General features: G+C 41.4%; 1 protein-coding gene across 4 annotated transcripts in view; it reads left to right on the top strand.

Annotated features, from left to right (window-relative positions):
• The window catches only part of TEAD1 (TEA domain transcription factor 1), a 147589-nt gene that overhangs the window by 41009 nt on the left and 87127 nt on the right, over nucleotides 1-19453 (top strand). For all 4 annotated transcript variants that reach the window (XM_054171815.1, XM_054171813.1, XM_054171814.1 and 1 more), the window contains one exon: nucleotides 11701-11954. In XM_054171815.1, coding sequence (XP_054027790.1) covers nucleotides 11807-11954 — 148 coding nt within the window. In that variant the 5' untranslated portion in view covers nucleotides 11701-11806. The remainder of the gene's footprint in view (nucleotides 1-11700; nucleotides 11955-19453) is intronic.

Below are 19453 nucleotides of genomic sequence, written 5' to 3'. Positions count from 1 at the left end.
CAGCCTTCCAGCGTAGGTGCACCATGCATCTTGTGTGAGCACCTAGACTGGTTGCTGCCTTTCCATGCAGGAGCAGGTGCTGAGTGGGAGAGCTGAGTGTGCTTTGCCCACAGAAGCCTGGACACGCACTTGATCTTCACAAGTGAGTGATGAAGCAACCTTGGACTTGCACCACACAGATGTCTGAGGGCACAGTGCCAGCTTTGTTCTGGAAAATGGGGAAAACATGACCCAGCTGTTGGGGCGATTGCCCATGCAGAGAGAACTAAAACCAGCCTTGCAAGGGTGCTCTTCCCCTTTTTGTCCCTCACCAAATGGAGGATGACTGACAAGGAGGAGGTGGACGTTCCCAAGTGAAGAGCAATAAAGGACAACACATGTCCATGTGTTTCTTTTCTGCTTCTCTACTATACTCTGTGGGTTGTTCTTGTTGCCTGGGACAGGCAACTTTCTGCAAGACTTTGTTTGTGCTCATTTCCCATGCCCCTCTTCCACATGTAGTAGGGACAGACTTAAATCCCAGGCATGAGTGAGTAGACAGAAATGGAAATGTGCAACACACCTCCATGTGTGGTTGGATGAGTCTACTCCCTTTCCACTAACAGCTCTAGCTGCAGTGAGACAGAAGACCTCACTCAGGTAAGGGAAAATAGGAGGGGTCTGCTAAGCTTGGACATGGACTTGCTCCCCCACACCCAACCAGCTTGGGGAGACCCTTGTGTTATAGTCACTGCCTTGCCAGAAGGTAGGAACACCTTTATCAGGGTGGCTTGTGAGTGACACTTGGGCCTGCTGATGGAACTGGACAGGCAAGGTGTTTTTAGGTAGCATGAGAAGCAAGTGGTGATTGTCTGTGAAATTGTGAACGGTCAGCAGAGGAGAGGAAGGGGTGCTGTGGCAGAAATGATAGTGTACTGTGAAATAATATTTCTGTTTCATTCAAGATTTTTGAAGTCCACTAGAATTGTAAGGATTAGTTCCTAGGTTTGTACTTTTTGTTTGGTTTTTTTTTTATGTATACTTCCCCCCCCCCCCCCATCTCTTTAACTCTGCCAGCATCCAGTGATTTCACAATTCTAATGGTTGCCAGCAAAGTTATTTTTGTGGAAAATTGACACTTCCTGAAGCAGGATTAAACTACAGTGAATAAGGACTTGAAATAGACTGGAAACGCAAGTCAGAGCTTAAGACAGAAATTGTTTCCTCAGCAAGCAGTAACTACAAGAGAAGTGCAGAATAAGTACATAACTATTATATTGAGTGTTGAGAATGCTGTAGCTACAGCCATAGTCAATGGAGATTTTACTTATATTTAGCAATTAAAGATTGCCACAGTTTGGGATTGTTTCTGTATCTCAGCAGGAGAGTGTTTTCTACCACCTTATAGGAGATCTAAGTCTTGTTGCATAAAAACATCCTTCTCAAGAGACTCTTACTTGAGATGTCAGAAATGTGGTGGGTTTTTTTTATTATGGACAAAATGCAAACTATAGATCTGTCATTATCTGTGTGAGACAGAATGATAAAGTAAAGCTGGTGCCAATGCTTTCACCACCTGTGGAAGTATAGCTGTTGCAGGCAAATGTGAGATGGAAGAGAGAAGCTTGAGTGTAGAAGTGCTGTATTGGAAATGCTCCTTTCCTTATATAGGAGGCTTCCTTTGTATCACATAAACAACTCAAAATTTAATTTGGCTTATAGTTTGCCTGTAATGCTACTGCTAGCAATTGGCAAACAAAATGAGTTAAAATATTTTTATTTGACAGATAGTGCACTTGCAAACAAAATTGTTGCCCTGATTTTACTTTGTACACAAAAACACAAGGTGGGGTTTCTGGTGTTTGCTTATGATGAAGACAAGCCACTAGATATGTTGTGACTAGTCGACGTGGACCCCAAGTCCTATCTGATCTCATGTGCTGGTTTCTGAAATCTCTTTCTGTTTAGGGCTGCTGAGAGCAAGGCCAGAAATCTGGGCTTGAATCCCAGACCTGCTGAGGGCCATGGTGCTGTGCTTTCACCCCTTCCTTTTTTTTGCTGTCTTGTGATTCTGTGTCCTATCACCAGAAAACCACAGCCTTTCCCAAAGTGAGCCCCCCAGTATTATCACTTCTCTGTTTCCAGGCTCCTCTGGGGCTGATAGGCAGGGCTTTTTTCCAGCCTAAACAATTGCTAATGGAGATGTGAGGAGCTTCATTACATTTGGAGTGATTATTCAAATGTATAAAATGGCTCTGTGTTGGCTGAATCAGAGCCTGGGGCAGTAGCTCAAGTAGGAACACCAAAGCAGAATAAAACTGTTTCCTCCTGGTTTTGCCTGGTATGAAATCCGTGCATTCAGGTGAGCATGAGGCATTCACAACCTTCTGAAGCACCTATAGAGGGACAGAGCTTATAGATGGTGTTTGTCAGAGTTTCTTAGCTTGTCAAATTAATGTTAGCTAAAATTCAGCTCTTTGAACAAATATTTGAGAAAGTGTGTGTGTGTTTGCACTTAGGCACAGGAGTGCTTGAATAATATCTGCAAAGCAGAGAACAAGTGAACTTGAGGGATAAAAGATGCCAAGTGGATTCCAGGGGTGTTTTAGGCCAATTGGGTGTTGCAGTTAGTCCAAAACTCACCGTTCTCCTGTTTTCTAAAGGAAGAGTCCTCCTTCAGTGTGCTATAGGGAAAGGGTTAATCTTGTGGCTATTTCTTGTTTAAACAAATGCACCTGAGTAAATGAATGAACCTTTTACTTTACTATGACTTTTTTGTACCTTTTTAACAGAATATTTAAATGATTATGTAAAATATTTTTTATATAGGTGAAAGTTTTATGTTACATATGAGCTGGTCAGATGTTGGACTACCCTTCAAATAGCATTGGTTTTCCCTTTCCTGACTGATCTTACATAAAGTTGTTCAAGCAGGTGGTTTTCTGTCCCTTTCCCCACCTCTCAGAGCTGTTGGAGTGAACGCTTGTGTTTTTGGAGCCATTGTGGAGAAAACCCTTTTGTCCTATCTAATATTGGAGCAGAAGACTAGTTAGTTATATGCCAAGAACAGAATAAGAGAGCTAGGGACATGAAGGATTAAATCTTGTTTTGCACATGTCTGTGTGACAAGAGAACACCAATACAACTGGGGAGGCTTAGGGAATCAAGGGAATAAATGGTTTCAGGGCTAGATGGAATGATTTGCTGCCAGGTCTGTCATGCATGGGCAATGAATCCTATGTGGTCCCAGCAGGAAGCTAGTAGCACACCAGAGATCAAGGACCTACCTAATTCTAGTATTTGTAATACTTGGTATGTGGTACTAATAGTTCCAGTTTTGCTTTTGGGGTACAAAGTAACTAGTCATTCTCAGTGGTGCTGTAGGAAGGCAGTTACTACAGACTACAAAGAAGAGGTTGTCTGCCATACTAACCCCATTGGCTACCATTCTCATAGTCCCTGGCAGGTGGGACTGAAACAATGGCAAAACCACCATTAAGGCACGATTCAAAATGGCTAACTCAAAGTATTCAAGGTGTTTGTGTATGTGTCTAGATGCCAAAGTTATGTGTTTGGAGGCATACAGAGAGATGAACACCACTGGAGCTGAAGGGAGAGCCAGTGTCTGTTTTCTTTGAGCCTTTATGCTGTAATTCATAACTTGTGGAGTCACTGGGAAAGGTACAGAGCTTCTGCAGGCTGAATCCCTGCCTCAGCCTCCACTGGGTGACTGAACTTAAGGCATTCAAGGAATAAACAATTGTGTGTAGCAAGAATTGCACCTATTTTTGTGTCCACTTTTCTAGCCTTGTATGTAAAGCATGCCTGTTGTCCTGATAGCTGCATATACTAGTTTTTATTTTCTGTTTACATGAGTTGACAGCAGCATGAGTTACAGTGACCTGACAAACACATGCTCCATAAATGTGCCACAAGCAAAGCGGTGTCTGCAGACCTTGCCCTGAGGGTCTGTACTTGGGCCTGTGCTTACAACTCTCAGGGCTAGGGAGCATTTCTTACAGAGCTGCAGTGTGGTAGTTTGGGATGTGTATTTTCAGTTGCAAAGATTGTCCTCCCGCTGGTCCAAACCCTAGCAGCAGAGCTCCTCCAGGTATGGGTAAACCTGTCTCAATCTCAGAGCATTCGTCTAAAACCTGAATAATTGGCAAATGGGTGAAATATAAATAATCCGCACTTCACAATACAGCAGCTTTTGCCGTGGAAGAGTCACAGCTGGAATGCAGCTGGGGTAAGCACACCACAGCGTTACACTGGTAATAGATGTTGCCATTACCATTCACAAGCCATCCCCATTGGGTGACTGTAGGTGCACGATCAGCTCCTGCTGCAGCTGGGTTGTTGCACAGTCACCTCCTGCAGTTACAGGAAGAATGGCTTCTCCTTCTGAGAGCTGGTAAATATTTTATCCTTTCCTTCACTTCATGTTGGTAATTAAGAAAAGCAAGTCAGATGATGCTTGCTATTCTTCATTCCACTGAGTGCCAAGTCATATTTAGAATAATCTTTGTTGGTTTCCAGCACAATGCAGTATTTGAGCTGGGTTAAATCCCAGGAACACTCTTATAATTGAAAGCAGCTGGGCATAAATGACTGCTCCCACCTAGGATGAATGTGACTGCTTCAGTATCAGGAGGAAGGAATTGTTTCTCAAACAGCTGTGACCATAATGAGATAGGGATTCACAATGTGTATGTAAAGATTCACCTATCCTGATGACTTGGTAATCAGTGCAGACCATGGATCACAAGTCATGTGTAGCCCCTTACAGAGCACTTTGCATGCTGGATTGCTGGGTACTAGCAAGATATCATGGATAGTTTGAAGCTGTAGCTGCTTGCAGAAGGCATCCTGGTGAGCCAAACACAAAGCCAATGGAGCCTTCGAGTGTGGTATAGTCACAGTCAGAATCCATTTGTTTACCCACTGTGAAGACAAACCATTTTATTAATTGTATAAAATTAAAACTAATGGAAAAGAAAATTGGTTTGGAGTCAATGACTCAGCATCCTTACAACAATAATTATATATCATCAAAAGCAGCATTTGGGAAAAAATACATTTGGTCCTCAGAGTGGTGCAAAATACTCTTTTTAGTTGGATAAAGAGTACAGGGAGATGAATGCTGTTTGCAAAGGGAAGAATTCTTATGTATTAACATTTTGCCCGCTCTTTGCTGAATAATCTGTTTCTATAAGCAAAAAAAAGGCAATTCAAGGAGAATGCATTGTTTCTTTTTTGAAATAGTTCCTATAATCCTAATTTCATATTTAGTTGTATATGTTGCCTACTCCTGCAGATCTAAGACAATTCTTTGTTCAGTAAAATTCCTTGCAGTTTGTGAAAATACACTTCTAAATCTTCTCAGATAAGCAGGGTAAAGAGTTCTACTTGAAGGAAACCATCACTTTACTGAAGTTGTTACATATTTTTTGTATTTTACACACTGCTACTTTTGTGCATACTCAGAGTGCAGTGGTTCAGGAGAAGAAAATAGTGCCTGAATTCACTCACTGCCTAACACTCTGGCTTCAGGAAATATATCATGCTGCTTTTCACATGTGCTCTGTAGCTGTGGATGAACTGATCATGTTACTCCACTGCAGATCTCAGACTCAAATCTGAAGTAGATAGCTGGGAGTTAGTAAATAGGTTGAATCCTAAGTGAGGAATGGCAACTTCAATCCTAGGAGAACTCAGTTTGTGAGTGATAGGAAGTACATGGAGGCATCACGGCATGCAGTTATTTGATCACCATAAAAGCACAGCATCAGAATTTCTCCTTGAACTGTTCATGCAGTCAGAGAAAAAAATCTTTTTATGTCATTTGAATGGCAAAAGTGAATGGCTGAATTAGTCTGGCTGATTTTTAAAGGAATACTTTATCTTTGAAATGGACTGCTTCTCTGTCCTGGTGCTCTTTCTTCTTAGAGGGGAATAATTGCTGATAAGTAGACCTTGTAACAAAGATACAATATAAAGTTGCTTTAAGCTAACGATTTTGCCATTGGATGCTCTGTAAATGATTTACATTTTTATTCCTCATATTGTGTTAGATTATTTCCTCATAAAACTAAATTATATATAAAATGGCTGCTCTATATATATTAAGTAACCCCATTTGAATGTCTCAGAGTCAGAAAAATCCATATGTACTTACACATCACAGCTACAAAATCCAGAGTATGAATTTGTTTTAAATAAAAAAGTAATTGATTTTTTTTTTTTAAGGCTTGAGCATTTTGCCTGACTTGTATAAACACCACAAAGATACTTTTACTGGCAAACTAGAAATAGAAGATCCTAGTAAAATTCAAGCTTTACACCAATTCCATATTTAATCAGTGCAGAAAGATCTTGAGAATCTGGATGTGATACAGAGGGGTCCCTTAGTTCGACAAATATCTGGAAGGAGAGCAGGGTGGTTGGGGGTGAGGCAACCTCATCTCCCCAAACATGAAGAGCACCAGCAAGAAGGAGCTCTTTTCTCCCCAGCCTGGTGGTTGTCACCCTTCCTGTCTTGATGAGCTACTTCACAGGTGGCATTTGTCTGTAATGTTAATGTAACTGACTGCCCAGCAGCTGTGCAAGGAAACCTTTGCAGAGCGAAGGAGCATGCAGTTCCACAGGCACTGGCAGCAGGATTCCTCATTTCCTTTGGAATTCTGCCCTGCAGCTGACAAAGCTGTCTGGTCACTAGGACATCTGTGAAGCCTCTTGGGCATCTGGGTTCTCCCATGCCTAGTCAAAGATGTGCTCCCATTGTAGGCGTCCCTCTGGGACTTACTGCATACTGTCTTGTCTGCTGAGTCTCATGGCATCATCTAGTTCATTCCTCTACCACAGCTAGGGCTGAGCATAGCTGCATTATTCCTGAGAAATGCTTGTGTCACCTGTTCTTAACAAACTCTCCCTCCCAGAAGTTCTCCATTACCCTAGACTTATCACTTCTGGTGTATGACTATTGGTAGGGTCAGAACAGACTTCCAAATCCCCATCCTATGGTTTTCTTAAAGTTCTTTGCTTCTAGTCCTACCCATGGTAGAATAGGCCAAGAGCTGCTTCTCTGCTTTGCTATTACCTTTTCCTTATTTGAAAGTGGTTATCTTCTCACATCAGTCTTCTCTAAATTTAAACAAACCTAATTCCTTTCTTGGTAGGTCATGTTTTCTAGATCTGATAGCTTTCTTCCTCTGGATTCTCTCCAGCAGTTCTTTCCTGAAGTCTTAGTGCTCCAGCTGTGGATCTGCACTGCTGAACAAAGCAAAAGGAAAATCCCATGGGCCTGTAGCTTTTCAAGCCTTGAGTGAAAATTTGCCATCTACAAGTTTAGTTTTTTTCTCATATCTGCTCATTACTGTCTTGATGTTTATAAAAAGCATGTTGAAGTCGTGGTGCTGTTGTTTTACAAATATTGGGCTGGTTGTAAGAATTATTTGGTAGTCTTCTGCACCCATTTGTAGCCAAAAGATCAGCACAGATAACAACACTGGTTCTTTCTCACCTGCAAATTCTTGAAGGTGCCATTGCAGATTATCTCAAAAATACCTGTCCTTGACCCTCTTCAAGCAGACACAGTTTAGAAGATTGGAGAGACGTCGTTGTTTCTTCTCAGGCTTCTCTGAGAATCCAGGCATGTCTTAAGTCTTTCTTTTGTTCCTGCACCAATACCTGCAGAGTATTAATTCTCTTCCAGTGGTTATCTGATACCTCAGTGAAGCCGTCATTCAGCACCTGTACACTGAAGTTCAGGAAAGTAAATTAATTAAACAGCAAAAATGGTTTAACTTTTGCAAGGTGTTGTAAAGTAAGATGCAGCTCTGACTTCTGACAGACAATGTTTCCATGTTACTTCATTGTGCAAGTATTGAAGGATATGAAACATATCAAGGTCTTTAATCTCCACTTGTCCTACACTCCTGTGAAGATCTATTGATCTCAGTTGTTGGTCTGTGAGCAGCAAGTTTCTGGGCAAGTCCAGGTTTGCACTGCTCATAAAATGAAGGCATGAGAGAATGCTTTATGCAAGCAAAGAAATCATTCCCTTGATGAGTATCATTTGGTTTTTGTTAAATTCATTGGTTTGATCAGCTCTGACAATACTTGCTTCTCGGAGTTTTTAACCTAACTTTCTGAAAGAATAAAAGTCATATCTTGTACCTCATGAGGCTGTATGGAATGAATTTGCTATAAAGCCTATTGATAAAATCCAGTATTATTCCTAATAGTTTCTCCATTGCTAAAAGTAACTGTGTTGGGGGTAGCGGGGGGAAGAGGCACACCGCTGCCATGTTTAGAAGAAGTGTCTTAACTACATGAGAAAAACAGATTTGCTTACAATTCACATAGCTTGAAAGAGTAGAAACCAGCTGCAAGAAAGAAGTTTGCAGCTAAAAGTTTTATGCACAGGGGAAGTTGTCTTGAAATATGTAAGAGAGAAGCTGGTGTTAAAAGGGAAACTCAGAAGATCTGTCATGTGTGCAAGCTCTGCTTTTGGGGAGGTGGGGTTAATTGCCTCCAAAAGATTAACTCTTTGTCCACTGCAAGCTGGTATTGTAGGATTTGGAATTTGCTAATGTAATGAAGCTTGCTTTTTAAAAAAAAAAGAAAAAAAGTTTTAAATTTTGTAATAACTTCAATGTGGCTGTAAATCCACATTTTCCACATGATATCTATAGCTCATTAGAAACATGCCACAAATCTCATCCATTGACAGCTTGTATTAGTTTTGATAATCATATTGACCTCCCAGCATAATAGGTCTCAAATGTTTCATCACAGTTGCGTCCTTAGAATTCAAGCTAAGAAAGAGGTGGATTTACCTTTTGCTACGTAGGGCTGAGCTGGAAGTGATTAACTGAGTAGCTTGTTATTTTCTTGAAATAAGAGGGAACCATTTAGTGGTTTCAATACAAGATTTTTTTACTCCTTGGTCCTCTAGCTTGATCTGGAGCATTCACCATAACAGATAACACTAAAAGCAGCCATTAGTAGGAGAGGTGCTACCCCCACCCCTGTTTTACAGATGTTCTGTAAGAAACACTTGGTTGCCTTACATTTTAGGGGCTGTAATAGTAGCTACTTATGTCTCAAGATGATATCCAAGTAGGTAAAAAGGAATGAGAAGGGAGATATCATATTAGTGAAAATTAACCAATAAACACAATGCAAGATCTAACATGAATATCCAGCAACATTAATTACTTTAGAGCCTCTCTGTTTTCCTTGTGTGCATTTTAATTATTATTTCAGCATAATGTAATAACAAGGGCTGGTTTATGGGACGATAATAAGACTTGAGGCTATGACTGTGGCAGATTTTGTAAGCAGAGGGTGGTTGGGCTGAGTGAAAGATGCACAAGACTATGCTGTACAGTGCATGCTGTTGTGCCAGAGCTGGTGAGTAGGGTTTCCTCCGTGAGTCCCCATTGAAGAACTGACCCAGCAAACAGTCCCACTGCCTGCTGTCTTCTGGTGACAGGCTAAACTGTGGTCTCAGTCATGTGAGGTCAATAAAATCTTCAGTAGCCATTTTCTCTGCACTGTGGCAGTAAAACTGAAACCCCCTTAATAATCTCAGTCAACCTTAAATCACCTCTCATTTACCTAAAATTCCCCTTTGGCTTTCCCTTAAGTGGATGTGATTTTTTTTTTGTCAGTTCTTTCCCCAGTCTGGCTGTGTTTACAGTTTGGCTAAATCTTGTGTACAAGATTCAGATCATGCAAGGGCTGGATCAACCCTTTCGCCTTCTGAGAATTATGAAGGGTGGTGTCCCACTATTTTACAAAGGTTTACATCTCCCTTTTTGTGTCAAGACTTAAAAAAATGTGTACCTTTTGTATTTCCCAGACTAAGTGGTATATTTGACTAGACTTTCCACTCGCTTATCATTTGTGTGTAGTGCCCTGTGAATCCATCTGCTCCCTCATTATCAGTTATTAAAAGGCATTTGAGACACTGATGAGCCTTGAGATTACTGAAGGGTAGGTGCTAACATTTTTGTAAGCCGTGCTGAAATGTTCAAATCAATGCAAAGTGAAGAAATGCTTCTTTGTAGAGACACACAAAAGTAAGGATAATGAAGTTCTTGGGAGCCCATTTTGCATGTACTGATCTCTCCAAGCTCCTGTTAGAAGTGGAAATACCCCATAGTACTGGTCTGACTTTGGACATCAGACCAGTAATGCTGGTTAGCAAGACTGAGACTACTCCCCATTCCCAAGTTTCAGTTCTGGTTGTTTCTTGCAAGACACTAGCCTCTGAGGGACTGGACTGTCAGGTTTTGGTTATCTCTAGTGATTAGTTGATTGGTTAGTTTGGGTGGGGGCTGCTATAAGTATTTCTTTTTTCAGGCAGTTTTCTCCAGCCCAAAGATATTTCATCAGAGCTGTCATTGTCTTTATTGTACAGCCTCCCCTTCTTCATCCATGGGGTGAATGCCATTCTGACACTTCACCTGTTACGTTATAATGCAGTGAGACTCCCACAGAGAGGTGTATCATCCTGAGGTTGGAGGTATGCAGGAGGGGAAGCCTACCAAAAGGGCCTGCTCTTATCTCCTCCAGCAGGATAAAAATGTGGTAGTTTAGGATTTTTTTGAGTATTTAGCTGGCTAACTGAATTTTAAAGTGTGTGCAGGTCACACACACACGTTGGAACACTCATCCACCTAGACCAGTTAGAGTCACCAAACTTCTTCATTTTTCAAAATGAAACTGCATTATGCCCAGACATGTTGAGCCAAATCTCTTCCCAGTGTTATTTTTTCTGATTTACTGAAGAATTATACCAGAGGTGAATTTGGGCTGGTACAGCAGCTTTTTTTTTGCCTGGAGCAAGTCTTTATAGTAGAGTTGTATTTCTCTCAAAAATATAAAAGGAGCACTGACAGATCTGCAGTTCTGGTGGTGTGAGCAGGTGCAGCTATATTAAATTATTTCTTATTAAATTGATTCAGCAACTTGAAGCTTGTAATTTTTGTTCTGCTATGGTTCTGTGACAGAGACCTTTTAAAACAGTCAAAGTATATATATCTTTTCTCATAATTCCTTTCTCTGATATTATCACTATAAAGAGGTCTATGTAGCTCAGATTCTGATTGTATTATTTATTTGGGAAAGCTCTGAAAATCACAGCCTTTTCCAGTTAATCACATTGAGCTGTGTCATTGCGAGTGTAATTCCGTTTACTCCACTGACATCCAGACAAATGTGAACAATAGGTTTTGCTTTTGTTTTTAGGTTTAAGGGGTTTTAAGCTCTGGTGGTCTCTGTGACATAAATTGGTGTGCTTCCCTTCCTGCCTGTGGAAGCATGCTGATTTACCCCTGCCTGAGGATCTTGTTATTTTAAGGGTGCCAGTTTACAGCCAGATGAAATACATCATGTTGCAGTTTTTTGCAATATGAAGACCCACTTTGACTATCTGTGAAAAATAACCTGATGCTCTATGCCTTCATGTAAATGCACACAGTAAATGTGGTAGGAGTTTCCCTTCTTCATCTCTGCCAATTTGAGGTGGTGGTGTGGGGTTTTTTTTTTCTCTTCCCCACTACCCCACCCCGCACCCCGGGTGCTTCCCATGCTTCTGTTGTCATTACTGCTCAGCTGCTGTTAACTTGGTATCAGAAGTAGACAGAAATGTTTTCCCGAAGTTCCATGTTTTTAATGCTTTCTGGGGTTGTTTCTTTGTTTCTTTTGTAGGTTTATTTTGCTTGAGACTCCAGGCTTAGGCTTGGAGACCCCAACCATCACCATTGAGCCCAGCAGCTGGAGCGGCAGCGAGAGTCCTGCCGAAGATATTGAAAGAATGAGTGATTCTGCAGATAAACCTATTGACAACGATGCAGAAGGTGTCTGGAGCCCTGACATTGAACAGAGCTTTCAGGAGGCTCTAGCTATCTATCCACCATGTGGGAGGAGGAAAATCATCTTATCAGATGAAGGCAAAATGTATGGTAAGTGGCACACATTTAGCCTTTGGAAATAATTGTCCCAATGAGAACTGTAAAAAGCCTAGCTTGTTTTTACACAAAATTCCCACCACTGATTTTGGTACTTTTGCATTAAATCTTAAAGAAATCTGTGAAAATGAGGGAGCTCAGCTGGGCTGATGCATTGATACGGACTATTTGAACCAGTCCCTTTGCCACTGGCAGTAGGACTGGTGCAGAATTCTGTCCTTCAGTGAATGCTGTGCTGTGGTTGAATGGGAACGTTTAAGAGAAGTTTTGAAATGTGTCACTACTTCAGCATTAAAAAAAAAAGTAAGCAGCTCATTTTTGAATGTATGGTGAAGGAATGGGAAATACAGTCTGCATGGCAGAACATGCAATATTAAATTGCAGAGTGATAAAGTTCTTGTCGCATTCAGAAGCTTCTCGATGAAAGAGCCGAGTTAGGGATGCTTTTGTGCCTTTCTTTTCCTTTTTCCCCTTTCCCCTTCCCTCCGTGTTCACTGCTATAAATCAGATGACGCGCCGACAGCATTACATAAATACAGGCTCGGGGGAGGGATGCTGACATCTGCACGCCCTGGCCGGGGCTCCGCAGCCTTCGGCCCGAGCTCTCTCGCTCCATTGCTTTTTCTTTCCCATTTCGCAGGCTCCCCTTGGCAGCGGCTCACCCCTCGTTCCCGCTCCCCGGGCGCGGGCGGAAGCTGTGCCGGGTGTGTGGAGGGGGGCGGTTTACACGGGCAGGCGGCCTTGCCCCTACCTGGCCGGGCTGTCCCGAGGCCGGGGGATGGGATGGAGCAGCAGGGAGTGGCCGGCCCCCGGGCACAGCCCCGAGCAGATGGTGCTGCAGCTGCCACCAGCTGTGCCCCCGCCTCCTATCCCCCCCTCCCCACCCTCCCCCCGAGGTCACGGCAACAGGGACACTGCTGCTGCCGGCGGGACGGGGGGGGCCCTCGCAGCTGCCATGGGACCCTGCGGCCACACCAAACGCCGTGTCTGGAGACGAGCTGGGATGAAACATCTCAGCTGCCCGTGGCAGAAAGTTGCCGGGCCCCACTTTCCTGCCTGGATGTTTGTTTTTTTTCCTTTCTTCACACACACACATGCCCCCTCCCCCCCGCCCCGCTCCGTTTTCCTCCCTGCACGGGGCAATAACTTTGTCCCCTCCTGCTCGCGCCTTCCTGCCTGTTCGGATTGCAGTTTGGGGGGGTGTTGTTTTCAAAGGAAAGGCGAGATAGTTTGCTTCATTAGAAGGTTGTGCTCTTTCTAGGAGGACATAAGGGTGTATATACAAACAAACTTCTTGTAGATTTATGCTTAAAAGCTCTACTTAGGCTTGAAAAGCTTCATCATTCCAAATAAGGGTGGCTGCATTTTTTAAGCAGGGATCCTACAAGCACAGGAACCATCCCAAAATCCAGTTTTTGGTATTTTGAAGCATTCTTTGTGCTGTTGTATAAATGAAAGAAATTAAGACATTTATCCATTCGTTTAAACAGTCACTGCTTTGATGGCTCTCTAATCCTGTATGTTAACATTTGATAAACGTTATCTGTATAAAAATATTTATGCATTTCTAATTGCTGATTAATGTTGCAAGCTAGTATTGCTGTAAGTGTACGTGCACATCTCATATTTATTCTCACCCTAAATCAGATATTATTTATTTTCAATCAAAAAAATAGGTGTTCATGTTTGACACTGAAAACTTGGTTTAAAGTATTGCCCTGATAGGGAAGAAAAAAAGATGTTAGGAAACGCAGGTTTTTGTATGAGCAGAATTTACGTCCTGACGTTGCATGGGATGAAATCATGTTTTCATTCTTCAAGCTGAGTAACTGCTTTGTAGTGTTTGAGGATTTATTGAAACCATGCTAGGTTTCTGAGGACTTTCTAATAGAGTCTTATGGCCCTGAGAACATAATTGTTCTCCAAGGATTTTGAAATCAAAACAGTGTAAGTGTTTCAGATTGTGTGGCATAATGAAAATAATTTAATGCCTTTTAGTGACATACCAAGTTTATTTCACTTAAAAGAGAGACATTGCAGTATCTCTAAGCTTCCATAGTGTTGGGGGATATTGTAATGTGTCAGTAATTCATGAACCATGTAAGACAAAAGGTCGAGAGAGCACAATTTCATTTTCTAACTGAAATTACCTTTATATATAGGCACTAGAACAAATATGATCTTTGCGGAGACAAATACAATGATCACGCTGTGTGGATTAAGTTGAGCAATTGTAGTTTTTTTATCTCTGGAGAGAGACTTTACAAAGAGCAGACATTTTGCTTGAAGAAATATTTTAAGTCTCTGACTTTGATTTAATGGGAGCTTTGCAACATTGATGTAAACAGAAGCCAGAGTTTCTTCACTGTTCTTTGTGGTGGTCTAAAACTGTCCTTGAAAGTGGTGTTTTTAAGAGGACCATGCACTGGCTCCTGGTCAGTTGCCTTGGGGATTGCTGGAGCAGGATTTGGGGGGCTTGAAATCTGGAGGGTGTGGGGCTTAGGAGTGTTTGCCTGTGGTGCCACCTGGGCAGCAGAAGTGGGGCTCATGCTGGCAGAGCCACCCCAGTGGTCCTTGGGGACATGTGTGACCTCTCTGGGCAGCCCGAGTTGCTTCAGCTGTTCCTCTACAGCTGTGTTCTTGGATGAAGGAAGGAAGGGAAGGGGAGGGTGTTTTCCTCTCCCCTTGCATTCCCCCCAAAATAACCTATGGCACCAGAAGACTATGAGAACAAAAGACTTGTGATCATACTCCCACAGAAAAGGGTCACAGGGCCTTAGGGCATTCTTAGGCTGTAAGGACAAAGTTGTGACCTGTACATATGACCAGGAGCATTTCAGGCTACTGCTGACCCTGCCGCCAGTACAGGGTTGTGGCTCCTTGAAGAAACCCTCAGCAAACAAAATGTAAACTTAATGGAACCCTTGGTTTTTAATTTACAGGAGATTATTGGGTAAGAAGCACAGAGGCTTGTTTTGGTTCAGAGGGGCAAATTCCAGGAACCTTAGTTTGGAAATTCATGAGAGAAGGGAGTACTCTGTAAGGCCATGGGACCAGTGATAAGGCTTCAGCAGGAAAGATCTATTCATATCTCCTTTTCCCCCTTCCTCTGTGCGTGTGGTTGTGCTTGTGGCAGTCTTTCAGTTTTGGTTTTGCTCCTAGTGAAGTACTGAGTAGTAATAAATAAAAAAGAACAAGGAGGGAAGCAATACAAAAGCTTGAAAGAGGATAAGGAACACATCTATAAATTGATGCTTACACTCTTTGTGGAAGCAGTTGTGTGTAGCCCCTGGAGGAAAGACTCAACTCTTAGACTGATTTTCATTTGTCTTGCAAGGTACTGATAATTTTTTTTTCCATCTGTACTGTTTCAAAATAAGTATTAATAAAATAGAAATATCCACTAGCTTGAAGTGGGACACCATACACGTTGCCTTCCCTCTCAGAGATCAATACTGATGAATTTCTCTGTCCCTGTTGTACATAGCGAAACTCCAGCCCATTAGAGGGCATTGGCTGTCCTGTATTTGTGCTTTGCTCCAATTGTTGGTCTCTTACTGCTGACAGTTTAGTTCCTTGTAGCAATTCCTGTGAACTCACTTATTGGCAGGATATTTGTGCTTGTCTTTGCTCCTGGGAGAATGTTTTGGAAAAGATTACAAGACTGAAAGCTGCTGTGAAATGCAGCCCTACTTTTATCCCTAGTGTAACACTGAAGTCACTGGAGTTGCCACGGGGATGTATTTTTCCCTGTGTGCATGTTTGTGGTGTGTGTGTTTGTTTTAATTTAGCTATAGTGAGAGGTAGCTTTAGTGCAGTTCCAGAGATGATGCCAAAGAAACATAGATTGCAAGCAACTGTAATAATACCTACATACATGTTACTATCAGCACTACTAACTTAGCCTCAAGTTGGCAAAAGTAGCTTTTGCCTTTAAGACAACATAAGTTTAATCCGAACTTTTGAGACCTATAAGCAGTTCTTCAGTTATGAAGAGTAATTAGTCATAATTTATGGGGTATACATCTTGGTTTTAGTGCAATCTTAAGAGCATATTAATGATTGTTTTAAAATAAAATTTTGTAGCCTGTTGTTTTACAGAGAAGAATGAGATCTAATTAACATGAGAAGGTGCATAGCAGCCTTTCAAAAGTGTTGTGTATGGGTTTTAGGTCACGCATAACATCTCCTGGCCTGCATTACCATGACAATAAAGGGGAAAATGATAATTTCAAGCAAACTTGAAATTGCTAAGATGATAGAATTTTGGCATGATGAGTAATAATAGTTATAATTTCCAAAACACCTTGTATAAATTCAATATTCAAGTTGAACTTTGAACTAGTACGTCAGCAAAAGAAATTCTGTTCTGTGGGCTTGTGTGATTGTGTAGCTAACTGCTATTATTGGGTGTCTTCCTGAGATTTCCTGAGTTAGGGGGCTGCAAAGGAACTAGTTTTATGAAGAATGCAGTAAAATGTTGCAAATGACTTTTAGTATTGCTTTTAATTTTAAAAGTTCCATAGAAGTTGCTGCCTCTATAAAGACATCACTACCTTATGAAGTTTCCACAGTATTAAATATATTTGAATGTGAATAAGGTATTTGGAGTGGTGAAATACCAGATGTGAAGGATCGGGTTGCATGTTTATTCATCTGTTATTAAAATCGTTGTACAAAGATAGGCTCTTGTGGGCTTTTAAAAGTTTTTTCTATTTGGTGTCACAGCAAAGTGTATTGGAGGTAGGACTTCTATTATGAAAGTGACTGTTTGGGTTTCTTAGATTGTAAACAAATCTGTCTAGAAACATGCTTGCAATCCTCTGATTGTATTACGTCATGGCACAGTGCATGCATGAAGGCAGGCTGCAAGCCTGTGCTGAGCAATCAGTTAAAAGTGAAGGAAGGTCCACAGATACACTGTTTGAAAAGTAACTTCTTAAATTCCTCAGATAATGAAAAAAATCTGCCTTTAAACATTTTTGCAATCTGGTAGTGTTCTTGCAACATTGGTGTGCTGTGCTTGCAAGAAGGCAATTTGGTTTTCTGAGCTGAGCAATAGGCACTGCTGTCATTGAAACTAAGCATATGGGGCTCACTTGATGAGAATTTCTGAAATGTGAAGCAACAGGGTTTGATCTTTCTGTTTGGGCTCTCAAGAGCAAATTGTCAGTGGTTTGGAATAAAGTGGCAGAATCTTTATGAGATAGAGAATTTTTTTTATTATTATTATTTTTCTTTCCCTCTGCCATCTTCAAGGGAAAATCTAAGTGGGACTGTAAGAGTTGTGCATGACAAAGGCTGTCAGCTCTTACTTGGGGAACAAGCAGAAGAGAGCAGACTTTGGGAAGCACCACATCTGAAAGTGTGAGTAATGCTGTGTAAGTATATGGCACAGTGACCAAGTTTGGTTGTGTTGGATCAGGAGAATTACATATTCCAAAGGAAACAGGAAGTTATACTAGGAAGTTTTGCTGAAAATTCATGCATCAAAAGGAGCAGGACGTCCTGTGGAAGTGCTTTTTTAGCATTTTGGTTTTTATCCTCTCAGTATTAAGTTTGTTCTTTTCAGTTACCCATAAAGAAGAAGTTGCAGAAAGTTGGTTATAGCCTGTTTGTAGGAAACAGTGACAGGTAACTACATGGCTGCTACCCAAGTCTTCCACTGTTTAGTAGGTACCCTTGTATAGATGAGTTACTAGCAACATTAGTTCTTGCCTGGAACTAAGTGGGAGGTACAAGGGTAGGTTCAGATCAGACATTTGACCACTTTGGTGTCATTTAAAGGCTAGTCCTATTCAGGTGGCTATACAAAAGAGAGTAAGAGGAAGGTTTTCCATTATGGCATTGTTCCTTTAGTAAAACCCCTGTTTAGAAATGACGCATGTTAGCATGAGAGCACTGAAGTGATGCAACCTCACTAAAACATCCAGGATATGTTTAGGTAATTGTCTATGATTTATATTATCTCATTTTCCTTCCAGCATCGATTTTACAAGATGAACTTGTGGTCCTGTAATTGCAGAAGGCATAGTTCTGTTGCTCTAGGAGGTAGTTAAAACAACCTTGGATCAGGCTGATGTAGCATGGTAGTTGGTTGCACTGTACTGAGAGCTCGAGGTTATAGAAAATCCTGCATGAAGATAAAGAAAAGAAAAAAACACACCCTAATTTATTTGATCTCATTTCTTGCAGAACTGGGATCCCTCCTAGTCAGGGTGAACACCTGGTTCAGACAACATAGGGATAACTTTAGTTAGACAAGTAAAGCCTGCATGCTCTTGGGAGTTATGATAGATGTCAGGTTTATATTTGTCTTTGTGAGACCAGTATGAGATCATGGTAGAAGTGTCTTCTTTCGTAGTAGCTTCAAATACCAGCTGAAATATCTCCTATAATCATAGCAGAGGCCATTGCCCCAAATCCCCATTGAAGTGCTTATGTAAGGGTGTGGAAGGAGTATTATATTTGTTAGATACTTCTGGATATCCTTACAGAAGCAGAAGAGCTAAGAAAATGTAGAAATTGTTGTTTCATAAAGAGACTTGTACAATGCAGAGAGCATCTTATATGATCAGTACCAAAAACAAGGGTCAAAATTTGAGCCCTTAACCACCAGCAGCACCAATCACCATAGCTTGCACCAGCACTGAAGAGCTGTTGGAATAGGAGACTTCCAACCAGTTGTTCAAGCCAGGCTCATCTGGGACCAGTGAAATGAGTGGTGAAAGCCAGGCATCTGAAACATGTTGAGAAGGAAACTTCATCTCGGTGTTCTCTCCTCTCTCCTAGTGAATTTGCACACTGTGGGTATAATCATGAATAACACTAGAAGGGAACAAGGAGCAGCAGCATCTTACAGCATCTTTATCTCCTGAGAAGTAGGCTTATATCGCACTGTGCACCTCTACAGGAGTGAGCCTGGGCTAACTGTTGGAGAGTAAATACTGTGGGTGTTGTGACATGAGTCTTGCACAATTCCCTGAGGGCCATGCTATTCAAAATTACTATGTATCTTAACTGTGTCTTACAAGGGATTTCCTCACAGATGCTTGCAGGGCTTTTTTTTTTTTTTTTTTTTTTTGGTGATGCCCTTAAGATGTTATAGCATTGTATGAATATTTTCCTATCCTACAAACATGTGGGAAACTTGGTCTGGAACATCAGAAAGAAACACTGAATCCAGGCTTTATAAGGATTTTAGTCTGACCGAACAGTTTAAGGAATTGGACACTGGTATTAACAATTTATAGACTTTCAATAGAAGTAATAGTTTAGCTGACAGGAAAAGGCTCCCCTGAAGTTTTTTTTTTTTGTTTTGTTCTAGGCATACTGAAATGTTGACATTAGATAATTAAAGGACGTGCTTTTGTAAGCAAAAATAATAGAAACTGGGGGAGGAGGAGACAGATGAACGTAAATGTGCTAATTCCATCTCGCGAATGCCCTTTGAAGCATATGGAAGGAGACTGCTAGGCTCGTTAGATCTATTG

Source organism: Dryobates pubescens, chromosome 22, assembly GCF_014839835.1.
Source record: "Dryobates pubescens isolate bDryPub1 chromosome 22, bDryPub1.pri, whole genome shotgun sequence".
Lineage (NCBI taxonomy): Eukaryota > Metazoa > Chordata > Aves > Piciformes > Picidae > Dryobates > Dryobates pubescens.
This window is presented reverse-complemented; position numbering and strand designations above follow the sequence as displayed.